Source organism: Podarcis raffonei, chromosome 6, assembly GCF_027172205.1.
Source record: "Podarcis raffonei isolate rPodRaf1 chromosome 6, rPodRaf1.pri, whole genome shotgun sequence".
Taxonomy (NCBI): domain Eukaryota; kingdom Metazoa; phylum Chordata; class Lepidosauria; order Squamata; family Lacertidae; genus Podarcis; species Podarcis raffonei.
This window is the reverse complement of record NC_070607.1, coordinates 45,800,376-45,820,447: the sequence shown is the minus strand read 5'-3', so window position 1 is coordinate 45,820,447 and position 20,072 is coordinate 45,800,376. Positions and strand designations below refer to the sequence as shown.

Genomic DNA, 20,072 nt, shown 5'->3' with positions numbered 1-20,072 from the left:
TTGTATGTTCCTACATCAAATGCCTCATGGCCACCAACTCCATGCTTTCCCTTCTTGTCTCCTTCAGCATCTGGCTACAAAACAAATAACCCAGAAAAATCAAAATTCAACCTAGGGGTCATTATTGGGACTATATTATGACACATGAACCCTACAATTCCATTAGGAAATGTATAACAGACCTGTCTGGAACGGGGCAAGACATGTCTAGTTAAATGAAGCTTTTGTAAACCTAAAAGTGCTGGCTTTCCTTCATGGTGAGCTCTAATTTGCCTTCCTTTCTGGGTAGACCCATACAATTCCTGAAAATGGCGAGTTTTCAGCATCAAGGATCAAGCTAAATCATTTGGCGAGCTAAACTGGGGCTCCTTCTGGTGGCTGACTCACGCCCTTTGGTTTCCTTTCAGGAAGTGGGCGGTAACATTTTTTGCCTTCTCAGGCTAGGACTGCCACTTGGGAGGAGAGATCCTTTTCTTATGACTCCAGGTGGTTCTGCAAAGAAAATAAGAGAAAGATTCAGTGGATCTCTAAGCATCTCCTTATAGGACTCAGGAGACAGTGCCCAAACATCTCCCTGAGATTTTAGAAATGAGATCCACTGCCTGGGACCGCTAGGAATTGCCAGTTTTGGGTCTTGTAGATCCTATCTTTGGGCGCATTCCTGGCTCAACTTCTCCATCTTCCTCCTCCCTCCACTCTGTTCTGGGACTGTTTAAGCCCTTCTTCTGATCCTGTTCCTCCTTTAGCCTGATCTCAACCAGCTTTCCCTCCTTTCACTTATTGGGCTGACAAGTGAGAGCCTGCCTGATTTATTGTTCAGGGTGCAGGCTCTCACCAGCATGGACTCTGAAAGGCCCGACTGTGGTGCCTCCTTGTGGGACCAACCATGGCCATCTTAAAGGGATATACTGCAAGAAAGCCATGTGCAGTAGGCAGAATCCCAGCAGTCCCTCACACAGAAGGAGGATGGGATATTATCTACCTTGAACTAAAAGGAAAAAGCCAGTTTTAATGGCCATTTTGGCTGTGAGTCCTGGGAGACCTGTTCCCTACCTTGCAAGCCTTTTCTACCTGGCCTGGGAGGGCAGGGCCCTGACTGACTCCAGCTACAAAAGCTGAAGCTGCTGAACAAACTCTGGGGCAGGGTAGAGTTGGGGGGGGCTTTTGAAGGGGTTGTTTTGGCATCTTTATTTTAGATCTTGTGATTTCTGTGTAAGTTGTTCAGTTTCGATGTGTACTTTTAAATGTTTTATTTATTGTTTGTGACTACCTTTGTCAAGTTGTGGTCATGTTGTAACCTGCTTTGAACATGGTTTGAAATGTGACAAATAAAATTATGTGTGTTTGTATGAGATACCCAATGCATTTGGAGCTTTTGATAAAATCACTGCTATAAAAGGTTTTCTCCACTGCCACCCCCACAAGTACTCATATCCAAAAATTAGTTTTTTGAAAGATGCTGATTGCTTTGTCATGAGCCCTGAGTGCATTTGTTTAATCAAGCCAACACAACAGTCTTGGTGTGAGAGTGTCACCTGATCTTAAATTCTACTAAGTATTTGCTTTCTTATACTTGTGAGCTTTAAATAACAACTCAAGGGGGTTGATTTTCAGAGTAACTGTGGTCACCTGGAAAGCGGCGCCACTTTCTAACCTTACATACTTCATAGTACTGCCATGCCATTTATTGTATTTTACATACAGTGACCCATTTTGCATGTAATGGTAAGTCAATCCATGGGTTGTCTTTTATTTGTCAGATGAGTATACAGTGGTACCTTGAGTTAAGTACTTAATTCACTTTAGCTAATGGGGCCTCCTCCTGCTGCCACGCTGCCGGAGCACAATTTCTGTTCTCATCCTGAAGCAAAGTTCTTAACCTGAAGCACTATTTCTGGGTTAGCGGAGTCTGTAACCTGAAGCGTATGTAACATGAAGCATATGTAACCTGAGGTACCACTGTATTTGTCACCAGGAGTGGTTTAGTCTCAGCACTGATCTGGCCTGCTCTTTCTTTCTTTCCTTCCTTCCTTCCTTCCTTCCACCCTGACATTTACTCTAAGACTTAGAGACGCAGGGTGAAGTATGATGATTATTAATGTCTACTAATAATTCACTTGCCAAAAGGGATTGCCCAGGTATTTGGCTGGGGAACAAGCACCTTTTGTTGGAAGAGCACCAGAGCAAGTCACTCCTGTTTCTCTGCTTTCTTGATGTTTAGCACCAGAAAAGAGGAAGTAATCCTCTTCTTCTGTAATGCAAATCACTAATGTAAGCAACCAACAGGCATGGGCCACTTCCCAGAAGGACTTCTCCAGCAGTTTAAAAAGGTAAAGGTAAAGGGACCCCTGACCATTAGGTCCAGTCGTGACCGACTCTGGGGTTGTGGCGCTCATCTTGCTTTATTGGCCGAGGGAGCCGGTGTACAGCTTCCGAGTTATGTGGCCAGCATGACTAAGCCACTTCTGGCAAACCAGAGCAGTGCACGGAAACGCAGTTTACCTTCCCGCTGGAGCGGTACCTATTTATCTACTTGCACTTTGACGTGCTTTCGAACTGCTAGGTTGGCAGGAGCTGGGACTGTGCAACGGGAGCTCACCCCATTGCGGGGATTCGAACCGCCAACCTTCTGATTGGCAAGTCCTAGGCTCTGTGGTTTAACCCACAGCACCACCGTAAGGCTCGAATGTTTCAGGGGTAGAGTTTGGCAATCTTTTGTAATATGGCTCCCTGTGCAACGTCAAAATTTAGCACCCCTAAATGGATCTTCTCAATTATGGATGTTCTCATTTTTGTGCCCCTTCAGCTCAGTGCCCTGCATGGGGGAAGCACCCACACTGCCCTAAATCTGCTGCTAGATAGGGGTTGGTCCCTGCCTGCTTGAAGGAGGCAGTGGCAAAACCTCTCCTTGAGAAAAATGCCTATTCACTTTTTTAAGGTGTCATGGGGCAAACACACATTCAGGAAGTCGATGCAGGTGCTCATCTGATAGACACTGAGCTAGGTAATCTGTGATAATCTGCAACTGGTCTTGGGTGGAGTCTGATCAACTGTGAGCGGTTTTTCTGGTCAGGTGGTTTTGAATGAAACTACCACAGTGTATGTAAATAATCCAAGCCAAAACAAATGTCATTCAGCCCCGACTTCAAGTTATCAGACACAGGGGAGAGAGAGAGGGAGGAGAAATGTAGGCTGCCTCAAGCACACATCAAGGAGTGCTAGCAAGGAGTGTCCAAGCCAGCCTCCACTTTGAGATGAGCCAAAAGTAAGGTGAGGCAATAGAAGGAGGAAAAGGGCAAGAGAGAAGGAGACAGAAACTCAAGGTATTGTAGAACTCGGCATCATTCAAGGGGCCAGGATTATCCTAAAGATACCATAGCAGGGTTGAATTTATCAGTTGCTAGTTGGGAAGAAATAGGCATTCTAACAATAGAACCCATCCTATGGAACATTTGTAACAAAATTTTATAAAGCCACTATGCAGTATTGATGTTTTCCAATTATAAAAGCTCTGGATGTATGGCTCTTCTCCCCTAATAGCTTTGCTATTAGTATCTTGCAAGATAAAAATACATCTTTCTCAGCTATTATTTTGAAAGGAGCACTTATGAATCATGAAATGGCTATGTTGTTGTTTGTGAGGTGCACTTTGCTTTCAATCTGCAACAGGAGTTGCGAGTGACTCAGGAGCTGTGGAAGGGCAGGGCAAGCAGGACATAAGTAAGGGAAAGAAGAATGCTGGCTTGGGAACAGTGGCGTAGCGTGGGGGTGCAGGGGGGGCCGGCCGCACCGGGCGCAACATCTGGGGGGGCGTGCTCGCACTAACTAATCTAGTGGAAGAGACTCGAGTGCTAAAATCCACGGGTTAGGGGGCGCAAATTACTTGCCTTGCCCCGGGTGCTGACAACCCACCCTACACCACTGCTTGGGAAGCCCTGTAGCATATAAAATCATAGAATTGTAGAGTGGGAAGGGATCCCGAGGATCATCTAGTCCAACCCCCTGCAATTTCTTTGGGTTGCATCCAATGTGGTGCTGTTTTAAAAGATTGGCAATGAACTTGTTCCACTCACACAGGAATAAGGAACCTGCGGTCCTCCATGAGTTTTGTAGACTACAGCTCCCACCATTTTTTATCATTGCCCAAGCTAGCAGGGGCTGCTGGGAACTGGAGTCCAATGGCATCTGGTGGGCCACAGGTTCCCCATCCTTGCAGACTGTCCTGTTCAAGTGTCTCCTCTTGTGCAAGGGGTTCTGCAGCTTGACAGCTTGTATTCATATGTACAATTTGTACAGAAAAGAAAAGCAAATTCTACCACATTTCCACCAACCCAAGCTCTTGTGTAACCATTGCATTTATTTTCCCGGAACTTGGTTGCTGCTTTATTTCAATAGGTTAGTTTATTTTACTTTATTTTAGCTCTGCTTGAGTTATCAGCTGTGTTTTATTCTGTATAATGCTTTCCGTACTGATGCAGTTTAATACTGACGCCGTTGACCGCCACCTTGAAGCTGAGGTAGTAGATGGTATATATTTTATATTTTTTTTATATTTATATTTATATTGGTATATTTTAATGAATGAAGAAATAAAATGAAATAAAAATGAATGGTTTTACCCATGGTCCTGTTGTAGACTGCTAGCACAGTCTGAACTCTGTTGACAACATTGCTACAATTATTACGGAACAATAAGAATGTCACCAAAATGGCAATACATTGTTTCTTGCCATTAAATATCTGAGAGTTATTAATATCTTGTCCCACGTGCCCCAGATCTCCTTTCTGGTTGAAGTGGGGCACCTGTTGAAGAAGAAGAAGAAGAAGAAGAAGAAGAAGAAGAAGAAGAAGAAGAAGAAGAAGAAGAAGAAGAAGAAGAAGAAGAAGAATTTATTATTTATAGCCCGCCCATCTGGCTGAGTTTCCCCAGCCACTCTGGGCGGCTTCCAGACAAGTGTTAAAAACAATACAGCATTAAATATTAAAAACTCCCCTGAACAGGGCTGCCTTCAGATGTCTTTTAAAGAGATGATAGCTGCTTATTTCCTTCACATCTGAAGGGAGGGCGTTCCACAGAGCGGGTGCCACTACCGAGAAGGCCCTCTGTCTGGTTCCCTGTCACCTCACTTCTCGCAATGAGGAAACCACCAGAAGGCCCTCAGCGCTGGATCTCAGTGTCTGGGCTGAACGATGGGGGTGGAGACGCTCCTTCAGGTATACAGGACCGATGCTGTTTAGGGCTTTAAAGGTCAGCACCAACACTTTGAATTATGCTCGGAAACGTACTGGGAGCCAATGCAGATCTCTCAGGACCAGGGTTATGTGGTCCCAGCGGCCACTCCCTGTCACCAGTCTAGCTGCCGCATTCTGGATTAATTGCAGTTTCCAGGTCACCTTCAAAGGTAACCCCATGTAGAGCGCATTGCCATAGTCCAAGTAGGAGATAACTAAAGCATGCACCATAAGATAACTAGAGCATGCACCACTCTGGCAAGACAGTCTGCAGGCAGGTAGGGTCTCAGCCTGCATACCAGGTGGAGCTGGTAGACAGCCAGGTGAAGCTGGCAGAATTGCATTTTCCATGGCACCCAATTTTCCCAGATGCACCACACATGGATGGGAGTGCTTTACCAGCTCACAAATCCTGTAGCTGTCATCTTGTGAATAGGTACCTACCTGGCCCACTTCCCAGTACTTACGGAGAGTGATGGCATGGCCAGGAGGGTGTGATTGCCAGCACTACATGCTTCTGTGAGGCTTTGTAGCAAGCAGTCCCTTGAACGTGCAATGCATGCCAGAAGACTAGAAATGCTAGGAAATTGTCGTTCGTATGGTACCCAGCTTCTACTTACATGTAGTGATATTCAAGAGTTCAGTGAAACAGAAGCCTTTGTGTCTTGAATGGAGATGGGCAAGCCACCCCTTCCGTCAGCCTCTGGTGCAATTTGGAGGAAAGGGGAGCAGAAAGGCCTCATTCATTGAGCAAAGACTGAGCTGGATTCTGAGCATAGCTGTCAAGTGTCCCTTATTTGAAGGGACAGTCCCTTATTCCAGCGCCATGTCCTGCTGCTGTCCCTTATTGATGGATGTCCCTTAAATGTCCCTTAAATGATGTCCCTTAAATTTCAAAGGAAGTAGCTCCTCTCCCTCCCTCCCTGCCGGCCAGGGAGGAGGGAGGCTCCAACTGTGTTGCTTGGCTGTGTTGCTCACCCAATAAGAAGTCTAAGAATGACTGGGGGGTGGAGCTTGCATGCCTTGTGTGTGGCTAGTTAATGCAAGCTGAGGGGTTTTTTGAATGCTGGACGCCATTTTGTTGCACGTGCTGCTGCAAACTTTGCAGTGCAAAGCCAGGCCGGGGAGCCATCTTAAGTTGAGGCTGCATAGGCCTTGTGGTGCATGTGATTCAGATTCTATTCAGTTAAACCTCTGGTTACAAAGTTGGTTGGACAGTGTTCTCAAAGCTACCAGCATGAGTTTGACCAGACTGCAGGAGGACAGGAAGACTGGAGTGCCTGGAACAGGTGAGGCTGCAGGTCCCTTATTTTGGCTGCTGGTCCCTTATTTTCAAGGCTGCTGGTCCCTTATTTTCAAATCTGTAAGTTGACAGCTATGATTCTGAGGTTTTCAGTCTGTGATGTGTAGGGACGTCATTTATCCCCCCCCCACCATATATGTATGCACATGCATATATGTAAATTTAAGGAAATAAAAACAGTGGAACCTTGATTTCCGAACAGCTTAGTTGCTGAACAAATTGGCTTCCAATTGCTGCAAACCTGGAAGTAAGTGTTCTGGTTTGCGAACATTTTTTGGAAGCCGAACATCCGACATGGCTTCTGCTTGAGTGCAGGAAGATCCTGCAGCCAACTGGAAGCCGTGCCTTGGTTTTTGAACAGTTTCGGGAGTTGAACGGACTCCTGGAATGGATTAAGTTTGAGAACCAAGGTACCATTGTAATACTAAAAGTTAAATAAAAATGCAATGTATCTCAACATCATGAGGAAGACTGTGACCTGATGTATGTGCCATCCAGCTGCTAACTGAAGATGGGTTACTTTAAGGCCCCTGTTCTCATTTCTTAGGGGTCTTTATCTTTGAACCAGTGTTGATCCTCTATTAGAAGGTTCTTCGGTTCGTGTTCTGCAAAGTAGAACACATGGCTACTTTAATGTCATTTCCTCACATTAGCAATACCTAATGATACCAGCTGCTGCTGTTGGCTTTGTGCACAGCATACATTTTGTGCACAGCATACATGCCCCCCCCCCCAAGAATCCTGGGAATGGTAGTTCGAGAATGCTGATAATTGTAGCACTGCGAGGGATAAGCTACAGTTTCCAGGATTTGGGGGGTTGGTGCTTTAAATGTATGGTAGGTATGCAGTCATTGTTTGTTTGTTTTCAGATTAGGCACAGACTCCATTGGTGCTGGTCTGCAGCTATGTATCCTTTGATTTTTCCTGATTCCCCCCCCCCATTGCTAAAGCAGTATGAATATAGGTCTGTATCCTTTTGCCATATATTCACATTGTGTGATCTTCAAGGATTGTGATCTCCTGACCTGAGTGTCCTATATCTTACCTGTAGACAGATGTTTGTAGACGTGCTTCTTGAAAGACCTGTGGGATGCTGGAGTTACTATTTAACACGATAGTATTTCAAAGCTTTCCTATGCTCAAGGTGCATCACGTAGACAAGATTTTACAGTTTGCTAATGGTTCTTGCAGAAATCATTGTAGTGGAAAAGCAAAGGTTGCCTGTAAGTTACACAGTGGTTCAAATAATATTTCTGGAAAGGCATCATGAAACTATTTCCCTAAAACCTCTCTTTCAGCTGCTTAAAGAAATGGGATGGCGACTCTTTCACGACATTAAGTTAATGTTTAAATAGGTTGTTCAGCAAAAAAAAAAAATGGTTTGGGCTCCTTGTTCAAGAAAATGCTGCTTCATTATTTGATGGTGGCTTCCATTCCTGCAAGCTCACCTATGCAATCTTAATAAGTAACCTAAATGCTGACTTGTGTGATTTAGTAACAATGTGGGAAATTTGTGTCTAAACTGCTGATCTTTGCTTCCTTTTCCTGTTCTTGGGATGGAGCCCTTTGGTTTTATTCTATCAAAATCTATTCAGAACCTTATTTTTGCTGCAATGTTTTGGGGAAAAATCTGTTGGATGTTTGCTTGCCAGTGGTGGGTTGAACCAAAGCTGGCAGAGACAAAAAGATGCTGGCCTAACTAATTTCAAAAAAATGACATTCCTGATTCAGTTGTCACCATGTCTATGCCAGATCAGAATTCCTAATCCCATGCAGGTCTGCTCAGAAGTAAGCCCTGTAATAGGAACGCAGAACAGTTAGTACAGCAGACCAATACAGCTCCTGATCTAGAAATCTAGGGAAAGTACTTCGGTTTTGATTTTAGTGTGTTATACACACAAATGGCAGAAGTCTACCAATTTATTCTCAGACAGCAGGAGAAAAAATCATCCCCACCCCCCCAAGTCAGACAATATTGCCCCTTTCAATTGTCCTGAAAATGCATAGAAAGATGAGGGAACACTTTTTGAAAAGCAAAAAGGAAAGGAGGAGGGAACTATGAGAGAATGGAAGACTGGGCAACATTAGGAGATGCCCAGGAGGTCATGTCAAGGCTATATGAAATCCTCAGGTTGCCCACCTGCCAGCATCTCTGTTGCTGTTATCTGACTACATATTAAGACCTCCACAAGGAGAGAATCCTGTGACTGTGAGTAGGACTGCCAGTGGGAATTTATTTATTATAAAGGTAGGAAGCATCCCCTTAGATGCTTTTTTCTTTTTCATTTTAACCGGTGCTAGGCTGCAGAAACACTCCATTAACAGGACGAGCTTTCTCCTATTCTACCTTGCTCAGCTGGTACACTTTCTGCTCTTCCACAATTGTCCTTGTTCATTTTTTTGTGACGCTACCAGTGTTTGTTTAATGAAGAAATGTGTTGCTATTGTGAAAGGTTAACTGGAAGTCCTTTACAAGTGTGACGTGCAAACAATCCTCGCCAACCTACTTCAAGGTACAGAGTGCATATACCGGTACTCTGTTCACAGAGAACATGAAAGCGGCGGGAAAACGTAGATGGCCCCAATGAAGAAAAATAATCCAGACTGAATGTTAGAGCAGATTTTATTTTTTACCACTTTACCCACAAGATGGTGCTGTGCTACCCATGAATGCATAGATACCATTGTCTTTACGGTTCCTAAATTGCCATTTGAGAAACTATTTTATTAGGATTGGTGAAACAGTGTTGTAGCTAGCGCCTGTGACCATTTACTGAGAATTAAATCCCACTGAGTTCAGTAAGCATAACATCTCTAAGTTCTGTTTCTGTGCGTGACGGAAGGCTGGCTAGCTAGCTGGGAGGGTTGTCATCGCCTCCATCCCACTTGAAGGAGAAACGACTCACCCTGTGTCTGTAAGAACCAAGGAAGCCATCTAAATTGCGGCATAAAATGGCTCCCCGTCTGAAAATGGGAGAATCTATGCCAAAGAGGAAGCTCTGACAACCAGACTTTGGGGACAGGGTTAGCATTATATGTGGCAAGCCTCGTTTCAGTTTCACTATCTTCTGTAGTTCTGTGTACCAGTCAAGCCCGCATAACAGCTGTTTCCATAACAATTATCAATAAAGTAATTATGGCGCAATTCAGCCTTCTGACACACAGAGCTAAACTGCATTCCCCTTCCTGCCCTGACTCACGAGCTGTGGTACAGCCACGTCAGCAAATGTGCTTTGCGACGAGATGCTGCAGCTGTCAGTATTTAAATGCCAAGGAAGGGGGCTGGAGAAAGCTTGCTGTTTCTAAGAAGATGCATCCAATGTCAGAGTGTCATGGAAGAGAGATAGCTTGTCTAATGGAGACCACTGCTTTGGGTAATATTAGAGATAACCAAATCTGAAGTCAGTTCCCCCACCACCACCTTCAAATAACTTGGGTTATTTCATTGCCCAGTATTGATCCTGCTTTATCCCTTTCTACTTACCTATTTAAAAGATCTTAGTACTGAGCTGGTATCTAGCTCTAGAGCAGCAGCCCTGAGCCCAAGAGCTACAGCCAGAAGTGGCTCACTCTGTGAGGCAGAGCTGCAAAGCTAGCTTCCCAGCCTCTGCCACCTACCAGGAGAGAGGAAAGATGGCTGAGAGGCCAGGGTGTGTGGGCATACCAGCAGAGACAATCTGCTGCTCCCACCAAAACGCCCTCACTGCTCTGATCTCCTTGCCTCCTTCATTGGAGGTTTTTAACCAGAGGTTGGTCATCTGTCATGGATGCTTTAGTGGAGATTCCTGCAAGAAATTGGACTAGATGACTCTCAGGGTCCTTTCCAACCCAACTCCCACTAAGCAGCAGCAACAAACTTGCCAGGAAGCCCCAACAAATGATACACTTCTGGGTATAGCAAACCTCTACTACAAGACTTTTCTTCTCCTAATCTCTGTTTGTGCCTTAACTGGAGGGATCAGCCAGGAGGAAATTCTGTAGAAATTCTGCCTTTATTTCTAATATGTTCTTCTCTTCAAAACGTTAAGCTAGAAATTGCTACCAGGTGACCTGTTTATACTGTAAATCACTTCAAGATGGCTTATGGGACGCCATTCAGAAGCCCATGGGGCCAAGCAAAAGTCACACAATGTTCTGCCACTGAGAGGTCAAGAAGAATCAGCAGGGTTGCATGCATGTTGATCAACAAAGGGGGGTCCTCTCTATCAACAAAGGTTATTCATTTATCAGGAGCCTGAACTGAAATGGGGTTAGAAACTTGGTCTCATCCACACAACTAATGACATATCAAGCCAGGTTATGCAGGCTTGGTTTATGGACTCATGTTATGTACCTGCTACGGCTGAAATATTTGAATTGGCCACAACTCTCTTTAAAAATTCCAGCACACAATGCATATATGTGAGAAACAGCTATGACGAAAAAGTTGTTTAGCTGGTTCAAACATTACAGCTGAACAGCACAGAACCATACAGTGTACAAAAGCTGCAACGTGAGAATTGTCTGTTTTGATGAACCTGCCTGCTTCTTCATCAGCATTCTCACTTTCTCAACCCGGTTAATTATTATTAAAAGGGAGTAATGAAGAGAAACGTGTGCCGAAGTCCATTGTGAGATAAAGAGGCAACAGGCGACACCTTTTGGGGCAGTCATGAGCCAAACACCAGCCACTACTGAGCCACCCACTGCCAGGCCTGAAGAGAAGAAACTTGCCTTTGAAGTACCAGACATCATTGTTGTTGTCCTTTATTTCGCCTTTGTCCTTGCTGTTGGAATATGGGTAAGTCAGTCATTTTGCAATAACTAGTGGTGCTAGATGTCTCTTGTTTTTGAGAAAGGCCTCTTCACCGAACAACATAGCACTGTAGTATATAAGTGATGCTCCTATTTAACAACATATTGTTTCCTTTTGGCCGCATAGAACAGAGCCACGTTTCCTTCCTTTTATCCACATAAGGTCCTAGGTGGGCATAAATCTGTGTTCAGCTGTGCATTTCAGAGCTGCAAAGCCATTATTTTCCCCCTCTTCATTTCAGTCTTCTTTTCGAGCCAGTCGGGGAACAGTCGGAGGCTATTTCTTGGCTGGAAGATCCATGACATGGTGGCCGGTAAGTATGTAATAACCCACACCTTGTTGAGAACAGCCTTTGCCAGATGTTGCTGATGACTGCAGCTCCCATTAGTCCCAGGCAGTGTAATGGTGGGAACTGATGGGCACTGAGTCCAAGAACATCTGGGGGTGCCAAGTTGGTTGCATGACTCTTGATCAGAGGTGGCCAGCCTTCCAGATGTTGCTGGAGTAAAACTCCCATCACCAAATCACCATTGGGCATGTTGTCTGAGCTGATGGGAGCTGGAATCCAGTGCTTTTTTTCCCAGGGGGTATTCAAGGGTACACAGTACTAGCACCTTTTTCCCCTAGAAGAAAAGTACTGCTGGAATCCATCAGCATATTGAGGGCACCATGTAGGCTATCTCTGTTTAAAAAGCAGCTCTCCTTAGTGTGGTTTAAGCAATTGACATATATACAGATGTCAAGGGATAGTTGAAGGCTCAGAAAGAGGGAAGATGAAACTGGGATGATCCTTGCTGTGGTGAAAAACGAATGAAAGAATGCTACACTAGTTGTAGGAGGAAAGTGGCGAGGGTGGGGGTGATAAGAAAGGAAGAATGTGGCGTATCTTTCCTGCTGTAACAAATATGTAGCTAGGAAGGTTGTGCCAACTGCTGCACTCTCAGCATCACAAATCATAGCCTTGCTGCACGGTTGCAAAGCAATTAGTACAGTAAGCACTGAAGGAAATACATACTGAAGATTTAAAACTTTAGGGCAGTTTTTAAAATACCGGTACATAGTTTTGCAGGAGTATGTGTTTGTGAGTGAATATGGATGTGAATATGGCAACTGAAGCCAAAACACTGTTTCAAGGGAAGTCCTAGTGGACACCCTGAAACTCAATTCATGCACAGGATTGCACTGTTAAATGCTCATGCACCCAAATGAACCACCAGTGATGTAAAGCAGGGATAAGGAACCTATGGCCCTCCAAGTGCTGTTCAATTCCCATCAGTCCCAGCCAGCATGGGCAATGGTCAGGAAAGATGGGAGCTGGAGTCTACTAACATGTGAAGGCCTTGGGTTCCCCATCCCTGGTGCAAAGTCTTTAGGAACAGCAATAAATAAGGGAGGAGCTCTTCTCTATTTCAAGCAGCCATATTGCTGGAAGCATATGAAGCGTATCAATACTGGAATTTAATATATATCAGGTAACATCAGGCTTTTGCAAAGTGGCATTGTTGTTGCAAATAAGAGAGCCAATTTCTTTTTTTAAAAAATCTAGCACATTGAACAACCCTAAAGATAAAAACAAAAACAAGGCCTTTTTCAAATAAAAATGAAAATTAACTCAAGTTCAAGAGCAGTTCCCATTCCTCTCATGAAACAATGGCAGGAGTCTCTTTTGCACTGTCTAGTAACTTCTTCATTTATTGAGCAACTGTGTTAGGACTGCAACTCTCCACACTAAACCACCCAGATATAAATCTCCAAAATGATTCACTGGAAAGGCATAAACCTTTTGAAGGACACATTTTCTTTGGAGCAGAAAGGTAATATAACAATAATTTAAAGACCCAGAGAAATAAGTGTCAGAGGAGTAAATATCCTTTTTGCCCTGTCACAAAAGAACACAAGGCTGTAGATCTTGCAAGTGTTTAACTGCAAGCTGAAAATTCCATAGGCTACGTTTTCTCCCCTGGAGACACACACTCGCACCTGGTTATTGTTCTAATGCGCTTTGTGATTCACTTTCTCCCAGGTGACATGTAAGCATTGGCTTACCTGTAGCCTCTACAGTTTCATTGCAGGAAATTTAAGGGGCTGCCAAGAAGTCAAGTGTCCCCATCATCATTCCTGCTGGACTTAGTTTTTTCAGGAAGAACAAAACTTCCCATTACCCTGAGTAAGATGGCTGATTAGCTTTCTTCATTTTATTTATTTCTTGTTTTGGTATCCCATGGAAGCCCAGGGCAGCTAACAGCAACAAAATATAATAAAACAATGATTAAAATATCTAGCAACATGGAGCCTTTAATTTGGGATGCCTCCTAAGTGTCCTTTCTAAATGAAGACCTGATCTAATAATCCTGCTCATGTTGCAGGAAATCTCACATTATAACTACCTTCAACTTTTTGCAGATCACCTACACTGCGGGTTAGCAGAGTTTGGGTTCAATAATGTGGAAAGGCAGCATACAGAGTTCCCAGAGAAGAGGGATTGGCTGTTAAACTACCTTGGGAATTGTAGCTCTCTGGCAGTGGAGTAATAGGGATCACCTAACAAGTCTTAGCACCCGTAACAAACTACAGATCCCAGGGTTATTTTGGGAAAGCCATGACTGTCTAAAGTGACATGTATTGTGCCCATGAGGCCTCAGTCATGAAGCAATTCCCTTTCCAGGGTTTCACTTTGGAGCTGAGAGGACCATTACCTAAATCGTAACAGGCCTTGGCTTGGGATAGGAAGTAATGTTTCCTTAACTCTTAACTCCGCCTCAGGCTGATTAGTGTGACTTTTTCTCTCCCAAACCTGGAGGAAATGTTGGTAGAGGATGAATCGCCACACAACATCCTTTTACTGCCTCTGTGTTCCAGGATATAGGGAGCGCATTATGGGTTTAGACCCAACTGCTTCTAGGAAAATGATAAAATGGTTACTTAAGGCCACTGTGGCATTGTATTACATGGCTTTACGTCGCCTCTTTTATACTGTCTACTACAATAAGGACATGTGTCTTAAGGAAAGTGTTTACATTTCTTGGGAGCCTTTCTGTTTACCCAAGATATGAATGCGTATTGTAGCCGTTAGTCTTTCAATCAGAGGCTTCCCAGATGAGATGTTTGCAAGTGTTTGCTTCAGGAAAGGTTTTCAGTCTTATCTCGTATTAATATTTTAACTATCCCAAAGGTGAGGAGCAGGTCAGATTCCATTAATCTTTGCTTAGGGCTCAGCAGCGCAAGAGGCAGAAAGACCTGCTACTTGGAAAAGGAAAATCACAGAGCAAGTGAGGCAATACCTTTTATGGGGGGTGGGAACCCAGTAATGTTGAAAATGCTGGATTACAAAAAATGAAAGTGTAAGTGTTGAAAGCAAACAGCAACAAGGGAGTAATGTCACATTGGTCCAGTAACAGGTAGAAAATTAGAAAAATGGAGCAGACTAGTCTGGAATCCTTTCCCCTAGTATTTTGTTAGGTTGTTGGGTCTTCTTATTTTCACATATACATAAGGAGTAAGCATTCAGGAATATTGTCCAGAGACATCTGGAACGGACGAAGCACCTACATTTCTGTGATATAAACCTATGGGGTCAAAAGCCATAAGTTATCTCTAGTCATCAAGGGCTTTCCTTTTTTTAAAAAAGAAAATAACAAAAAAAAAATTCTTGCAATCACATCAGGAAATAACAGTACACAGCCAGTATGTACTGGATACAACCTGAGGTGTGCCTCATAACTTACGTCTACATTTTCATATCTTCTCCTCAGTAGCTGCACTGTTAAAATAAACCCAAGGTATTTCACCTTTCACAGTTTACACTCTGTATATTTTTAACCAAACAGAGCCACCTACTTTGAACACACACTGCTGGGCTGGGTGCCCCATTTTTTCCTTCATGGAAGGCAATATTTTCCTTCATGGCAGGCCAAGCTGAAGCTTCCAACATGCATTATAAATATTTGCCCGCAGTTATGTCCTGCATTCTTTCATGTAAGACATGATCCAGTTCCACCCTGCCCCTGCTCCAGAGTCCCTGCTTTGAGATGCTCCGGATTGGCTGTGACGCTTGGCTTGAATCAAGTTGTCTTTACATTGCAGAAAACATCAATTCATGTAACTGGTGAATCCTTGAAGGGCTCCTTCATTGCAATGAATATATTATAATGAAAAATTGATTATTGCATGATAAATATTTAAATGTGTTTATTTTATATATTTACTTTGAAAAGCATTTGTCCTTTGCAGATGTTAAGTGGCTAAAATACATGATCGCCATTGGTGGCATGGCGGATCACGCTGCTCAGCCATTAACCATCTGAAAAGCGTAGATTGACACCTTCAGTCTCAAAATTTGCACCACCATTTTCATTTTTAACACAGTTACAACATTCTTAAAACATCATTACATGCTGTGCAACCTTGTTCCTCTTGGCAGTGCCACTATTTATGCACATTATCCAAATCTGTGTATTTATATTTGTACATGTAGCAAACTTAAAAGTTTGGCTGGTTGGGAGCTTCATAATCAGCTGGTTTGGCCAATTAGCAATGATTAACCTGAAGTGTAGGAATTAGCACAGTTGAATGAGGCTTTGTGTGACATCCTCAATGATTGGTCACCCAGAAGATACTGGAATGGCCTGATCAGTTTTCAAGTGACCAGGCCAGCTGATTGATCTGACATTATCACTCCCACGTTGAGACTAGTTGTTTGGGGTGTGCCTGGCCTGTAGTAGCTATGTGTGCCTTTTAAAAGTGCACACATACAACCACTAGTGGGATCTGGAGCCATCCTAAGACATTTTGCTTCTTGGAACAAGGAGGAATAAGGAAGTGGAGACAAACCAAGATAGAAATTCACCTTGGGGAGAAATGAGGCGTATATAGATACAAGCTAGCAGCCTAATACCTGACATTGCTCAGGAATTCTGAAAAATTAGGAAGCCAAAATATCAGCATGGTTTTGAAAGGGTCAGTCCACCATCTTGATTTAAAATGGTGTCCAATTGTACCCAAACAAAAACAAAAATCCACTCCTTGTTCTCAGGAACCATCGTGTAAATTTGGTTACGATATCATAGGAGCTGCCCAGATGTGTAGCAAACAGACAACTTTCCAAAATATAGAGCAGAGAAATAAACAGAGAAAAACATGCAGTCAGCTCTTCCAATTTATGCTTAATTATGCAGATTAAAAGATTATGGCATTTGAGTAGTCCAAGTATTGGCAGCCAAACACTCAGAGCAGTAAAGTAGGAATCTCCATCACTGATGATCTTAGGATGAATCATGCAGTCTTTGTTTTTAAACAGGGAAATTAGATTTTGAGGTGTGAACTCTATGCTTTCTCGCCACAGATAGAACATACAGCTGACCTTTTTCTATCAACTAACAGCAGCATTTTGTGTTTTAGATTGGAGCATCTCTGATGTCAAGCAATGTGGGGAGTGGCTTATTTATCGGCCTGGCGGGCACAGGAGCTGCAGGAGGCTTGGCCGTTGGGGGCTTTGAGTGGAATGTAAGATATCCTTGAAGGATTCAACTTGCTCTTGACAAGGGATGTGGATGTGGGCATCAGCTTAGTCAAGTGAAGAGGTTATTTGGTACTCCCCAATGCCTGAGTTTTATTGTATCTCCAACAAGACAATTGGAAATGCATAACTGATTTCAGCAGAAACATTAGTAGGCTCGTGTGGCACATTCCAATGTAAATAAGCAGGATAAAATTAATGCTAGAGCACATTTTCCTAGAACAAACAACAGTCTGAAACTTGGAAACCTCTGTAGCTTCAGATTTATTTTTTATTTTATTTTTTGAAACATTGGGCTGGATTCATTTGTGCTAGCCAAAGCTAGGGCAACAAGACCCACATGACCTCCCCAAATCTGCTCAAGAGGATCAGGAGAACCCCCAGAACAGCACATGGGGGCATGGAGAAAGGGGAGATAATTCTATCTAGCAAGAATGAATGAATGAATTAGATGTAGGATTGCCTGTTCTAGTTCTTGAAACAGTGCCTATAGCTTTAAGAGCACTGAGTCATAAAGATTGTATATAGCATCATGGTATTGAAAGAGGCTATTTGACCACTGCCCCGTCTTCTTTAGCCTGCAGTGCCATCTAGGTGTGTGGTGCCACTGTTTCATTGGCTGGTGTCACTTGCAATCTTGGAACTCTTAAAACAAGTTTCTTGGTCTGAATCTGGCAACCTTATGCTGGATATGGGAGCTGGATATGGGAGAATGAGCCCCTAGTTAGCCAGATGGGAGAATGAGTCCCTAGTTTTTACCATGTACCGTTGGTCATTTCTTGTTGGTAGGAATTGTTCTAGCTATTTGTACTCTCTCCCAGAGTTGCCAAATGAGGAATGTCAAGTAAAGGGTTGGTGCCAAGGATTAAAAACAAATGTTTAGTGGATAAGTTATTCTCTAGTTCACCGCTATGGATTTTAGAGAGCATTGGGGCAAATTTGTTTCAAAATTGAAAAGGATGCTAACATGAACACTACTAATGGCAGTATTCTACTCCTAAATGTGAAACTGTCTTCAAGCAAATGTTGATTCATAAGAGTCACTTGCAGCAAACGTCAGTTGTATTAATACATTCCTGCAATAAACTCCTATAGAGTTTCTAAAATAAGAGGATTATCTTGTGGAAAAAAATGTTTTAAATGACAAGTGCCTTTTAACTTTCATCAAATTCACGTTATTATCATGATGATAATATAGTATTTATGGTAGTTGAGAGGTAATGTGGTTCCCACTTCTATATATTTCAAGAGGGTGTGCAGAAAGCAGGAGAAGGCAGGAGAAGTGAACTGAAAGAGGCTAGCTCTGTGCTAGCATTGTTTGAAGATCATGGCTATGCCGCTACTGGAGGAGCTGGTGCTGCATGCAGTGACAATGCTTCACTCACAGCGCAGGTCTGCAGCTGTCCTGAGGGATGTGTGAGCTTCTCTGCTGCCAACAAAACCGGCAGGTTGGCTGTCTCTAAGATGAATGACTCCCCTTGGTGCAAAAGGTCACCCAGTAATATACCTCCTGTTGCAACAAAGTTCACTCTGGCTAGAACAACAATGATGTGGGATGAAAGAGAGGGCTCCAAAATAAGGCAGCATTCGTCTGAGCTGTCAGCAGTGTTCACCTTCAATCAGCCTGATCCCATTGCTTGGCTTTAACCACAGCAGTGTGAGCCCTGATGTACATCGTTTCAGCAGAGGTGGGGGACCCATGGAGTTCCAGATGTCAGAGTCTAAAGCAGGCACAGGCAAACTCAGCCCTCCAGATGTTTTTGGCCTACAACTCCCATGATCCCTAGCTAACAGGACCAGGGGTCAGGGATGATGGGAATTGTAGTCCTAAAACATCTGGAGGGCTGCTTTGCCTTTGCCTGGTCTTAACAACATCTGGAGGACCATAGTCTCCTCACCCCCATGTTAAATCTGAATCCAGCCTTCACTTTAAAATGTTTTAAAACACCCCACCAGATGTTTTAGACTACAGTGTGGTCCAAACCATCTGGAGGGCACCAAGATGGCAAAGGCTGACCTTATCCTATGCCTGGCAAGTAGCTTGGAGTTCGTTTATTTTGCCCATCTGCCAGAAACTTCTATCCCTTGCCTTACTCCTGGCTTTCTTTTCTCTTACATTTATATCCCAACCTTTACCCCACCTCCTCATTTCATCCTCACAAACAATCTTGTGAGGTAGTTCAGGCTGGCAGACAGTAACTGGCCCAAGGCCACCCAGTGAGCTTTATGGCTGGGTGAGGATTTGAACCCTGGTCTTCCGGATCCTAGTGGAATCTAACCACAACACCATACTGGTTCTGTTTTCACAGTTATATATTTGTGCTGGCCTTCATGACATATGCTGGTCAAAAATATTCACAGAATGAGAAAGGTCGATACCCCATTCATATGCTCTGACAAAGAAGGATGTAATTCTCCTTTTCTGGCCGATCTGTACCTTTTCAAGGGCAGGAGAGAGCTGCCGATAGAGGAGATACAATGGCTGGTGCATGGTTTGTGTCTGCTCCCAATGCTGCCAAAAACACCATTTGTTGTGCTTTTCTCTGGTATTTTTATCTTGTGAACTGCCCTGAGATCTTGGGATGAATGGCAGTATATTAAATAAATAAATAAATAAATAAATAAATAATAAATGAAATAATAATAATACCAGATAGTGTGGGGCCATAGTGCTCTATCCTATGGCTGGCTCTCCTGCCTCAGTACAGCAGTTCACAGAATCACATCATAATTTGTGAACTTGAACACAATACAGTGATGCCTTCCAGCAGTCATAACCTTTTCAACACTACCACAGTGTTGTCAACCCATTTCATTCGGGAGTGATCACGTTCCAAACCCTGAGATCTCATTTTGCCCAGGATCTATTTCTGGCAGCCCACACCCATGGCTTTTGTGATTCACCCTTGTCTTTTGAAAAGTACTGATCAAAGATTGTATCCATTCTCATCTTTACTCCAATCTGTCTAGGGATGGGTGGACTCACAGAAGCCCACTCCATCCCAGTTCTCAGAAGTGACAAGACTAAGTATATTCTGTTCCATTTCCAGGTGTATTTTTAAATTCCACCTGCAAGCACACATTAGGAATATGTGTTTAGAAGCATCTTATGAAGTAGTCTGAGCATTGCATTCACTTCCCTCATTTTCTGAAAGTGTGTTGCTAGCCTTCCATAGCCGGAGCAGGTAGCATATGGCTCTTTTTGCTGTCACGTGCCTTGAGTGAAG

General features: G+C 43.5%; 1 protein-coding gene across 2 annotated transcripts in view; it reads left to right on the top strand.

The window, feature by feature from the left end:
* The first annotated feature begins 11,138 nt into the window (after positions 1-11,138).
* The window catches only part of SLC5A9 (solute carrier family 5 member 9), a 28,027-nt gene continuing 19,093 nt past the window's right edge, over positions 11,139-20,072 (top strand). Inside the window, exons 1-3 of one of the 2 annotated variants that reach the window (XM_053392502.1) lie at positions 11,139-11,315; positions 11,572-11,643; positions 16,728-16,832. In XM_053392502.1, coding sequence (XP_053248477.1) covers positions 11,187-11,315; positions 11,572-11,643; positions 16,728-16,832 — 306 coding nt within the window. In that variant the 5' untranslated portion in view covers positions 11,139-11,186. The remainder of the gene's footprint in view (positions 11,316-11,571; positions 11,644-16,727; positions 16,833-20,072) is intronic. The other variant, XM_053392503.1, reaches the window with a different exon arrangement.